The 12,211-nt window shown below is 44.5% G+C and overlaps 1 protein-coding gene across 5 annotated transcripts in view; it reads left to right on the forward strand.

The window, feature by feature from the left end:
- Positions 1-12,211, forward strand: part of kalrna (kalirin RhoGEF kinase a) — a gene marked incomplete at both ends in the record, with an annotated part of 149,354 nt that overhangs the window by 131,153 nt on the left and 5,990 nt on the right. Inside the window, 15 exons of one of the 5 annotated variants that reach the window (XM_080838585.1) lie at positions 2,761-3,048; positions 4,553-4,671; positions 5,690-5,785; positions 6,478-6,596; positions 7,026-7,092; positions 7,490-7,593; positions 8,190-8,259; positions 8,360-8,446; positions 8,559-8,651; positions 8,750-8,800; positions 8,907-8,984; positions 9,657-9,842; positions 10,006-10,177; positions 10,365-10,603; positions 11,087-11,337. In XM_080838585.1, the coding sequence (XP_080694711.1) occupies positions 2,761-3,048; positions 4,553-4,671; positions 5,690-5,785; positions 6,478-6,596; positions 7,026-7,092; positions 7,490-7,593; positions 8,190-8,259; positions 8,360-8,446; positions 8,559-8,651; positions 8,750-8,800; positions 8,907-8,984; positions 9,657-9,842; positions 10,006-10,177; positions 10,365-10,603; positions 11,087-11,337 (2,020 nt within the window). Of the gene's footprint in view, positions 1-2,760; positions 3,049-4,542; positions 4,672-5,689; positions 5,786-6,477; positions 6,597-7,025; positions 7,093-7,489; positions 7,594-8,189; positions 8,260-8,359; positions 8,447-8,558; positions 8,652-8,749; positions 8,801-8,906; positions 8,985-9,656; positions 9,843-10,005; positions 10,178-10,364; positions 10,604-11,083; positions 11,742-12,211 lie in introns of those variants that run through there. The other 4 variants (XM_080838586.1, XM_080838587.1, XM_080838588.1 and 1 more) reach the window with 4 other exon arrangements.

Below are 12,211 nucleotides of genomic sequence, written 5' to 3' on the forward strand. Positions count from 1 at the left end.
CGTGTGTTTGTCATGTGTGTACACAGGGACTCGGCAGCTAATGGAAGCCTAGGGTTAGCCACTCTGTTTTTTTGTGCTCCGCTGGGTCTGCGCTCTCTCTCTCTCGCTGCTGTCGTCAGCAGTGCTGAGCGTTACGCACCACTGTCTGAGCGAGAGCTGCTCAGGAGGCAGTCATGTGTGCCACCACACAGGCCCTACGCAGCCAACGCCAGGGAGCAGAGGTCACCACCATTGGACGCCCACACTGACAAAGAGGAGAGCCGAGAAAGATAGAAAGCGAGAAAGAGAAAAGAAAAGAGCGAGTGATAGAAACGAGGAGAATCAGGGAGACAGGGCCACTGTATATAAACAGAGTGGAGTAAGAGAGCAAGAAGTGTTGGAGTTGATTCTCAGAAGGCAGCTGTCCGTGAGGGCTTGAACACTGGGACTTTTGAATGAGCCAGGTTGCAGCTTGTAAGTGAAGCACATGGGTCCCATAAAATGAAGAGGGGGGACAGATAGATAGAGGTTCCCAACAAAGGCCCATGGAGAAGCGGCCTTGAGCCACGCATTCATGCTATCAAAGGACCGTTTCATCTGGCGATCACACACATGGCAAGTCCACAGGTCAGCACAGCGGCAGCAGGCTCGTGTTCCTTTAAGCCAGCACTCTGCTCCTCTCCCACTCCGTCTCCCCCCCCACACACACACACACTCTGTTTACCAAACCCACTGGCGGGAGGCACTGCGGCCTCTCTGATAGTGCTGTTGTACTCATGTTTATAAATGTCTAACTGCTGGCTGTCCACATGATCCTTCACAAGGACGCCTCCTTTAATGATTCATCCTCAGCGTACATCAGTGAAGGAACGCTCCATTTGTTCAACAAAGGATCTATTAGCCACTGCCATTCTTCAAAAGCCTTCAAACATTGACACTGTCTGCATTCATGACTGTAGATTCAGACAGGAGAAACGTGGAAGTCTATTACATGGTGCGTTCACTGACAAATTAGAACTTTGGAACGTGATGCATCCCAACCTTAACACCTCTATATCTAGCATTTCTAATTAAAGTTGAATGAAATAAACCTTCGGGTGCAGTTATGCAGATGTCAGTGTCTGTAGTGAAGATGTTCCCATGTCCTAATCAAACTGAGGAGGCATGCAGATTTCATTGAAACTATTCGTTGTATGTTTATGTCAAAGCTGCTCCAGCCACTTCTCCAATCCAGCTCAGTTTATATTCTTGCTCTATGGACAGACCTGGCGCTGCCAAAAACTGATACCATGTACTGATTCATCATTTCAATTGTTGAATGTTGACTTCAGCCATACTCCCTACAAAATATTTTTGCTTTAAAAGTCCCAAAAGTACCACTGAGCACAGCAGCACAATGCCTCCTACGCACCGATAACAACATCCTGTCCTTCACTCTGCTTAGTGTGGCTCATATCTGCCATCCGAATCCATGTTTTCTGTCCAGTGAGCATGTTAATGCTAGGGGGACTGGCCTGTCTCTATGTCTCTGCGTCCATTTCAGTGGATTGTCCACATTGTTCCCTGCACGCCATCCAAAGCTGTTGTAGGAGTTGATCAAGTCTCTCTTGGTTAACATCCCCTTATTATTATGAGGCATTGGTGAGGGCCTGACCACACTGCAGTCATACGTTTACCCTCTTCAAGGCTGGACATCATGGGTTTAGCCTTCATTGAGTCAGCTCATCTTTAATAGTTGTTATGAAACTAAGACCATATTAGTCAGCGCTGACAAAGGATTTTGGAAGTCCCCCCCCCCCCCCCCCCCCGACCAGTTGTTGTAAATTATATCATGTGGAATTGCCTTACTATACTGAATCAGAGCATATTGTAATAGAGAGGTTAAGAAACATGCTACAACCTAGTGGGATTTTGCTGTCCACATTTTACATGTGGACCACCTAGCAACAGATAGATCTAAACGGAAGTGCCTGTTTTTTTTATTTAATCGAGAGAAGATTCAGGACCCTCTTTCTCAAATGGTACAGCAGGCACCCTCACACACTGATAAAGTGAAGAGCTTGTGGACACTGAAAAGGCTTAGCTGTTACAGTTTCTGGTTGTTGTCTGAGAATATTCTTTGCAAGAGGATTAAATAAGCTTACTTGTGGCAGAGATGGCGATAAGGGTTTGTTGGGAGATCTTATGAATTCACTGAGACAATAGCTTAGATTCTTTTCTCTTTATCTCTTTGACTTCCTGTGTTTGTGTAGTAAAACTATTATGGATCTATTAAGAGGAGTGCCATTGTTGTTAAGGCCAGACCCTGAGCCCTGGGTGGGAGAAGGGTGAGGTGGTGGAGTCTGAAGTTCACAGTCAATACCGTCAGTCATGCACAGTTCACACTTAGAAAGCCTTTCGCAAACACACAGTGATTTACAGCACAAACACTGAGGCCAGCGAAGCAATCCTGCCCTTAAAGGTTAGCATTCCATTCTGCCATGGGAATTCAATATGCTGGTGTTTCATAATTGCTATGAAAACATCAGTGTTATGATATCATGGTGTCACATAACTCTTATTGTGCCATCACAAATCATAGTCAAGGCACATCATGCCTTTGTCCTTTAACATATTCCCAGTTTAATGCCTGCCAACTTCGAGTCTAGTCACCTAAAGTTCCACAAATAGACTGTCAAGGTTACACGCATGCAATGCGCATGCAATACTATACTATAAGTAGCAGCGGGGCCTGTTTACCTGATGTATGGAATGATTGATGTCCCGCTGATCTATTTTCAGAGAACTACACGGTCTCCGAGTCGGGAGGCAAGACTGAATCTGTGGCCACGCTCCAGCCCCAGCCCTCACTCAGCTCCATCCCGACCAGCTCCCCAGGGCCCAAGCGCTCGGGCAACACCCTGAAGAAGTGGCTCACCAGTCCGGTGCGCCGCCTCAGCCACGGCAGCAATGTCAAGAAGATCCCCAGCAAGCAGAAGAAGCGGGACGGACGCAAGAGCATCGACCTGGGCCCGCCGGAGATGCAGGATGGGGAGGTGAGCTGGAGAGAAGCCAATGGGGGGAGGGGGGGTGGGGGTCCATGATGAAGGCACTCAGTAGACTACCTAGATAGTAATGGACTGTGAAGAGCACCAGCCTCTGGGTCAAGTCCACTCTGGGGTTAGGTCCGTAGTTGGTCCGTAACTGTTTGCGTGGTTGTGTCACAAGGGTTACACTGATAATGTCTATGCTTTCCCTCTCAGAGCACCTCAGAAACATGGAATACTTTCTCCTGTATTCCACTCTAATTTGTTATAATCCAGTTCAAAACTCTGACCTAAGTTGAGTCAGTATTACACTCTCATTGACCCAGCCTCCCAAAGCAGATTGGTATCCTCAGTGAGCTGCTCTTTACTGTAGCTGTGGTTGTTGATGAAGTAAGAGGACAATGAGCTGCTCTTTACTGTAGCTGTGGTTGTTGATGAAGTAAGAGGACAATGAGCTGCTCTTTACTGTAGCTGTGGTGGTTGATGAAGTAAGAGGACAATGAGCTGCTCTTTACTGTAGCTGTGGTTGTTGATGAAGTAAGAGGACAATGAGCTGCTCTTTACTGTAGCTGTGGTTGTTGATGAAGTAAGAGGACAATGAGCTGCTCTTTACTGTAGCTGTGGTTGTTGATGTTCTTGAAGTAAGAGGAAAGAGAAGAGAGGTCAAGGGAGGCCACATTATGATTGATCAGATGTGATATGACGCATTCTAGGTAGTTCTTTTGCTGTCGTGGGTGGATAGTTATGTTTGAAATCCTGATACAGCCTCGTGTGACGCATCAAACCTCTTTGTCATGCAGTTTCCAATGAATGACTGCAAAGGAAGAACATACTGTTTTAATTACCAAAATGTTTTGGGTTGTTTCGTGGAACTATGAAAACATGATGATAGTAGGGAATGTTCCTAACTGTGTCACCACTAGAAACTACATACTACCTCACTTAACATGTTCTTGGGGATTTCTGTCTGGAAATTCAGTTCATCTTAATCCACATTCTCTCGGGAATTAGCTCCTATTTATTTCTGTGCTTGTATAAGTTAGTGTAAGAGTGCGTGTGTAGCCAACTATCAAGTCTTCATGTTTATGACGCATGTAGATAGCTTTTCTTCCACTGGCCATGGTCTTGCACTTAACTGATATGTCACTTAGAAAACTAGCCCCCTTGTTCTCACTTTATTTCTGAGCAGTGTAGTCTAAAGGCCCTGGGCCTGGCTCAGAGAGCGGCCATGGTGATACTGAGTCTGATCAGAGGGACTTGATTAGCCCAGTGGAGACTTCCTGCTCGACAGAACTGCACACAACACAGTCTGATGAGACAAAGAGTTACTGTGGAGCGGGGCAGTTGTGTGAACCTCACCACAATAGACTGCTTTAAATTGCTGCTCTCTCCCCCGCTCTCTGTTTCACTCTCTCTCTCTCTCTCTCTCTCTTTCTATCCCTCTTTTACTCTCTCTTCTACAACCACGCTGTCTCTCTCTCTTTCTCCCCTCCCCTCTCTGTCTCTGTCTGTTTTCCTTCTGTCCTGTTCTGTGCAGAGAAAAGAAGAACTCCCCAAGTCTTCAGGCATGCAGAGCGGAGGAGAGGAGGAGCCTGAGGACGATTCCCATACACCCCTCCCACCTCCCATGGAGATCATCAAAGACCCTTCAGCCCAGGAGGAGAAGGTAGGTTCTAGACATTACTGACCCATAATGACAGCCTTATTGGTACTCTTAAGACATTAACCAGCTTGGTGGAATTATTGTGCATCATTCCCCCCCATCACAAGGTCAGAATAGGCATCATCAGAGTGTCATCTAGTACAGTATACTTGAAACGCTCCCCAATCCAAACTCAAACAATTCATACTTACATAACCCCACAGACACGCACACGCACACGCACACGCACACACACGCATCGGTGCTAATATTCCTGAAAGGATTTGTTTCTCCCGTTAGGACAGTGGGCTCACTGCCATATCTATGTGTGACGTTTTCCTCCTTCTCTCTGTCTGTTTCCTACTCTTCATATCATCTGTTTTCCCGGGTTTTCATCTGGCCGCGAGCTTCTTGCTGTGGTCTAACTAACATGCTGTATTTCACTTCCTCATACTGGCGCCTAACGCTGCACTTAAGCCTGTTCCACTCTGCCACAACGAAAGGCCATCCCCTAGAAAGCCACATCACTGGTGGAACAGAGTAGGCATTGTACACTATTGCCCTTTTGTGTTGTTTAGCACGTTCAGATCATTTTTCGATGGAAAATGATTTCAACTGCTAGCAGTTTGCTGAGGCATTGATCACACTCTATAAGAGCACTCAAAAGGGGATTGACTTAATTTCCGTTTCTATTTGCATTTGCTTTTTTTTAAAAGGCCCATTTAATCAATGCAACTTACAGAACTCTGAAGATATGCATTGTGTCCATGAGTGCTTCCTGTTAAAAGAGAGTAGTATCTTAGCCTCTTTTCACAACAATTGTCATAAGCAGCTGTATTTGATGAGGCAGTTTGTCACATCAAGAACACACAAACCGCTTCTGTGATTAGCATATTTTGTTTCCCCACCTAGCGAAGCGTCTTGTGGCCATCCCAAGGTGCCAAACTCTTGTTGATTAACATCCTCTCTTGTCTTCTCCCTGTCCCTCCTCCTCTGTCCCTCCCTGCTAACGCGGCCTTCCTCTTTAACCCGTGCCTTGCAGTCTTCCTCACTGCTTGCCGCGCGCCAGGGCTCCGCCGAGGTCCCCAGTGCCGCGGAGCTTGTCAGTGCAATAGAAAAATTGGTCAAAACCAAGATGGTAAGTGTGCAGCTGGCTCCATTCAGCTGGAAATGTGCAGGTTCACACACCTGGCACTACAAGCTACAGGCGCTGTTTTCTCTATTAACCCTCTCTGTTTCCCCTTCTTTCTATTGCTTTTGTCTTGACTAACGGTGCTGAGCATGCTTGAATGGGTCAGGGACTTGTTTATTTTATTTCACAAATGTTTTGTGTACAGTATGGAGGGCAGTGATTAACGTTAACTTTAGTGGTGTTTGTCTGCATTGGAAAAAAAATACTTTATCGTTATGATTTCAAGAAGACACAGGGTAATTATTTAACCTCGGCCCTACTACATCTGTGTATCAGGAAAAAGGTTAATGCCATTGGCTTACCTATAAATGTGTTACCTTTATCCAAAGCACAATATGCCAGTACCCCAAGTCAGCTGATTTTCATACATTTTGCACAGGACATGTGGATTTGTATACACCTTTTTAGTTGCCTACATCATTCTATTACACAAATCTAAATTATGGTCAGGTCAGAGAATCTGGTCTTTCAGGTCAGAGAATCTGGATACCCATCAATGAGAACTTATTTACCACTGAACTCAGTTCACATAGGGCACAACTAGCAGGCTCCCAGGTGGGCCATGTCACTATCTAGCCCACCTAGCTGGAGGATAAGTGTCATATGATGTGTGTGTGTGTGTGTGTGTTTGGTGACAGACTCTGGAGCCAGGCGCCTATCCAGGGTTCCATACGGTGAGCCCAGCAGAGCAACCAACCCCCACTCAGCCACGCAACCCTGAGCTGGAGCAGAAAGCCAAAGCCATGCGAGGACGCATGTAAGAGAACCTCCCTCTGTTCAGACCCTAACTGTCGTACCAAATACATTACTAAGTTCATACAATGTTTTTTTTTATACGTTAAAAACTAGCATATAGACTATAGGACCCATATGTCTCTTCCCTGCCTAGACTGCTGCGGTAGTAACTCACTTTACATACAACCATATTATCATTATTCTAAGCAAATTTCTTGACGGCTGTGATAAGGCACACCCTTGTTTATGGACGTCAGTAGTCAGTCATGTTGCATTGTGGTAAGTTAATATCCACTTCTGAACAAAAAACATGAGGAAATATTATTGTGAAACATTTTTCAGATAGGATTCGCTGTGTTTATCTCATCCGTATGTATCAAATGTCCCAATAATTAACATCTGCGATGTTAATGAATAGGCATATGGATTTACTTGAACGGTCTCATTGCAGGTTTGTCCTCAATGAGCTGATACAGACTGAGAAGGACTACGTTAAAGATCTGGGTATCGTAGTTGAGGTGAGTCACACTTACCAATATTTGCCTTACTTCGCTATTATGGTAACCAGATGATGGCATAGTCAGAGCCAAATGAAACTGACCTATTTATCCCCTTCCTTCCAATACAACTGTCATTTTATTTGCATCAGTGCCTGGTAGCTTAACACAGGCCGGCTGTTTTACGCCATTAGTAGTCTTTTTCATGAATGGCTCCTATTTGCATGCCCATATGTGAAGCTGACCTGGGACATGGAGACCTAGCGTGATGTAGCGTGGGATGGCCACGAACAAAACCGCCAGGCACAAGCCTTCACACATTCTCTGTTTGTGTTAGACTGCTGATATGATCTTGTTGTCTCGAGGGCTAAGGGAACACCCCATTAATTGTTTATGCTTCATCCATTGTCCTGAACAGGAGTACATGAAGGTCATAGAGGAGAAGGGCGTCCCTGAAGATATGAAGGGAAAAGACAAGATTGTATTTGGGAATATTCACCAAATCTATGACTGGCACAGAGAGTAAGGCATTGAGAATTTACGTGTTGTTTACTCTGAAATTAAGCAATAAGCCCCAAGAGGCTGTGGTTTGCGCTGATTTTAGAACAGGTAAGGGGAGTTGTTAGGCACACGAAGTGGAGTGCCGTTAAACCCCCTTACCTGTTCTAAAATAAGCGCAAACCACGGACTCGCGGGGCTTATTGCTTTTCTAAAACTGTTACTACAAATATTTGATATGGTTTCATAAATAAAGACAATTCAATTTAAGAAACAATAGTTTAATGATAAACCGTCATTCTTCCGCCACTAAAAATTATAGTTCCTAAATAAATCGTTGCCACGCAACCCTTGTAGCAACGCAACAGCCAGATGGAACACTGGGTATGAAATGCGCTACATGAATGCCTTGCCATTCGCTGCGCAGTAATATGGAATGTAATCAGGTCAAATTGTAAGGTTATGCTGAGTTTTACAACGGCTTTTAGCAAATCACAATCAAGGATTTGAACAATCAGTTTTAGAATATCTTGTATAGGCTATTGTTATTGTTTAGCAAAGAACAGAAGTAACAGAAGGCGTATACATTCAGAATGTCACTGTTGTTTTGTGTCTCGTAGCTTCTTTGTTGGTGAACTGGAGAAATGTCTGGAGGACCATGAGCACCTACCAGAGCTGTTCATCAAACACGTAAGTTTGGAGGTTTTGACATTTTGGAGGTTTTCTGACCGTGGTAATGGAGTGTGCCAGCCATCGCTTATTCATCTTAATGTCAACCATGTGTTCACAGGAAAGGAGACTGCATATGTATGTCATCTACTGTCAGAACAAACCCAAGTCGGAATTCATTGTTGCTGAGTATGACTCTTTCTTTGAGGTATGTATTTGATTCTTTGAGGTATGTGCTGTACATATTATAAATGTTTGATGCTACTAAGCCAAACAGCACATTAGTCAATATCTCTGAGAACTTTTTCCTGTCTCCACAGAGTATACAGCAAGAAGTCAGCTCCAGACTTTCCATCAGTGATTTTCTGATCAAGCCGATTCAGAGGATCACAAAATATCAACTGCTACTAAAGGTAGGAGGATCAAAAACCAACCAGTGTGTAATTTCAATGTGCAAGGATAGCCCAAGTGTGAGACATATTGTGGTGTTATGTTTTCTGTTTATCTGTAGGACTTCTTCAAGTACAGTGTCAAGGCAGGATTGGACTGTCAAGATATTGAGGTAACAACGTCAAAGCAGAATGTCTGACTTGAAAAGATTGTACAGTGCTACAGTCAAACTCTCTACTGCCAGTACTCAAACTGTGTTCAATTTTGTTGTTTAACAGAAAGCTGTTGACTTGATGTCTCAAGTACCGAAGCTCTGCAATGACATGATGAACTTGGGCAGGCTTCAAGGTTATGAGGTAGGTTTTGCACTGCTCCATGTGTGTTGTCCTGGCTAGATAAGCTAGTTTTGAGCAAATATTTGAGAACAAACAAAGTGCAAATGCATGAATTTATCAAGAATGGGAGACGTTAAAAATGAGAGACGTTAATGGAGGTGTTCCCAAGAGATTCTACATGCTCGGCCACATACTGACAGCCACTGGACGTTTGTTCTTCCATGAGCTTACTGACATCCATTTCCATTACACTGCTGGTATATTAAATCTCTGACTTCTGAGATAAGGGCACATTCTCTATGCTAGGCGTAATTGTGTTGAAATTAAGTATAGTGTTTACCTGTGACCTACTGGGGAGTGCACACTGAGTTTTATGACTGAGTGTGGAGAGAGACGGGGGCCAAGCTCACGGTCGCCGACACGGGTGTTGACACACAGATGACAGCCTGGCAGGGCTTAATGCTCCAGTGCTGAGAGACTGAGCGACAAGCTCCTTAGTAATAATGATAATGCATGAAACTGACGCTAGACTTTTCATAGTGTCTTCATCACCGAGCACCTGTTTAATGTAATTCTGAGGAGCAATGCACTGTCTGCCATCACATGCATAATGAAGATAATCTGATGCGCTGTATAGTGAGGGAGAGAGGGAGCGACATTTTCATGCTAACCGTGTGTGGTCTGGTGTGGCAGGGGAAGTTGACCAGCCAGGGCAAGCTGCTGCAGCAGGAGACTTTCTTCGTGACGGAGCAAGACACCGGTGTCCTGTCTCGCAGCAAGGAGCGCAGGGTCTTCCTCTTTGAGCAGATCGTCATCTTCAGCGAGCTTCTCCGCAAGGGCTCGTCCACCCCTGGGTACCAGTTTAAAAAGAGCATCAAGGTAAGAGGCCAGACTGAAACCACACTTTAGCATACAGGTTTCACTTTGCGTAAAATTAACTTTCATCGCTTTTACCCACATGTAAGCTCAGGACTGAGCATCTGTTCTTTTAAAGAAGGCTGGTTCTCTACAGTACAATAAGCCTTTCTGTCTGTCTGGAAAGGTGAGCTACCTGGCACTGGAGGAGCATGTTGACAATGACCCCTGTAAGCTCGTGCTGACGAGTCGTGGCTCATCTGAACGATTCACGCTTCAAGCTGCGAACGTGGACATCAAGCAGGTCTGGGTTCAGCACATCACAGACCTCTTAGATGCCCAGAGCAACTTTCTATCGGGTGAGAACGGCCATCCATTCATTGAACTTTTATTTATTTTAAACGTGGTAATACACTATATCCTACATACATGAACGTACGTATATGATTACAGCATTTTCACTACAGGGCTGTTGTGTGTGATTTTTGTGTTGTTTATAAACTTTCCTACACTTTTCATCCATGTCCATCCTAAATGTCTTTACAGCCCTCCAGTCCCCTATTGAGTACCAGAAGGAGAAGGGTGGGTCTCACTCTCTGACCAGGAACTCATCGGCCAGCCGTCCGTCCCAGCAGCCCAGCAGACCCAACTCCACCGCCTCCGTGGGAGTGGAGAAGCCCCCTCTCTCCGGAAGGACCTCCACCCCTCTCAAAATGTCTACCTCCAATGGCAGCCCTTGCTTCGACCCGCAGAAACACAGCGAGCGGGGGTTCGAGTCCACAAGGGTAAGTCTCACTTAGAATGGCTCGCCTCAAAACGTCCTCATAGAAATCTCACTGTCAGAACTCGCAGTCGCTCTGCAGAACGAGAGCACAGCTCTAACGCAAGGCTATTATTAGTCTGTTTGCTGGCCTAGTTTCCCTCTCAACAGGACACCAGTTGATGTTTTTGAGAAAACCATGGCATCAAAATGCTGCAGTTCCACCCAATGTGTGCCGCAGGCTTCCCTCATACGCCACATGTTATGGGTGCTCTGTACCAACCTGCAGGAAATAATATAACCAGTTTTCAATCATTTTCACCACTTACAAGTTAAACAGATTTTCTTTTTCATTTTAGTTATCTCTTAGACTTGGTATGTTCTCCTGTAACTTTGGTGTGCATGTTTTTTGTGTGTGTGTGTGTGTGTGTATGTGTGTATGTCCATGTGTGTATGTGTGTGTGTCCATGTGTGTCTGTGTCACACACTGACCTTAACCACTCAGCACCATGACGGAGTCGGATGTAACGGGATGTCCTCCACTATGATGGTGACGCAAGACTACAATGCACTGAAAGAAAACGAGATTTGCGTCAACCAGGGAGAAACGGTGCAGGTGCTGGCCACCAACCAGCAGAACATGTTCCTGGTGTATCGGGCAGCCAATAGCCAATCCCCAGCGGCCGAGGGCTGGCTGCCAGGTCACATCCTGGGCCCCCTCAGTAAAACACTCATAGACAGTGCTGACGGAAATATCAAGTAAGTGTCCCACAGCCTCACCTCACTGGAGATCTGGCTGGCTGATAGAGCCACGTGACAAAGGTACAGGGATCCACCCTTCTTTCGTCGGAACTAACTTGGAAATGTTGGACGAAGGGCGAAGTCTAATTTCATGTTACTTTCTATGGGGGTTTTTTCCCTTTTTTTTTTGTTCAGTAATAAAAAAAAAAAGTCATTGCAGAACACTCGTACAGGTGTGAATGAACTTTAGAGGCATCTCATTTTCTTAGAAAGAAGATGCACCGAGAGAATCTTACATCAATGTGGAACTCACTGGGCTGGACTTTTATTTCAGTTTCTAACACCGTTATTTTTCCTTTGTGAATTTTGAAGAAAAAAAAGGCCTTTCAATGGACTGCGGTCTATTTCTCCAAGTGGAGAAAGTTTATGTTATTGTCTGTGGCAATTTGTACAGGTTGGGTTTTTGTTGTTTTAATGTTATTTTTGAGAACTTAATTTCAGTTTTATTTTGATTTGATTGGTTACCTGATATGTTGGCCGATTACTGTAAATAATCTTCATTTGTTTACTGATACTTTTCCGTACATTCCTGTATAAAGTCTTTTGCACTATTTAAGAGGATCCATATTAATGAAGTCAGGTTGTGCAATATAATTATAGTCACAATGTTCAGCATTGTACTTGTAGTGTAACTAATAATTTTAAATGTATTATTTTAAATATGTAAAATAAAATTTTGACATGAGCATGACTTAACAAAGCCAAGAAAATTAAGCGTTATGTTTTGCTTCAGGATACTCACAATGACATTGTTTGTACTTGGAAAGAACTGCACAGATGCAGTCAAACTGCATTTTTGTAGCTAACCTCCCATGGTCAAAATTCAAATCAC

This window comes from Sprattus sprattus (genome assembly GCF_963457725.1).
Source record: "Sprattus sprattus genome assembly, chromosome: 5".
Lineage (NCBI taxonomy): Eukaryota > Metazoa > Chordata > Actinopteri > Clupeiformes > Clupeidae > Sprattus > Sprattus sprattus.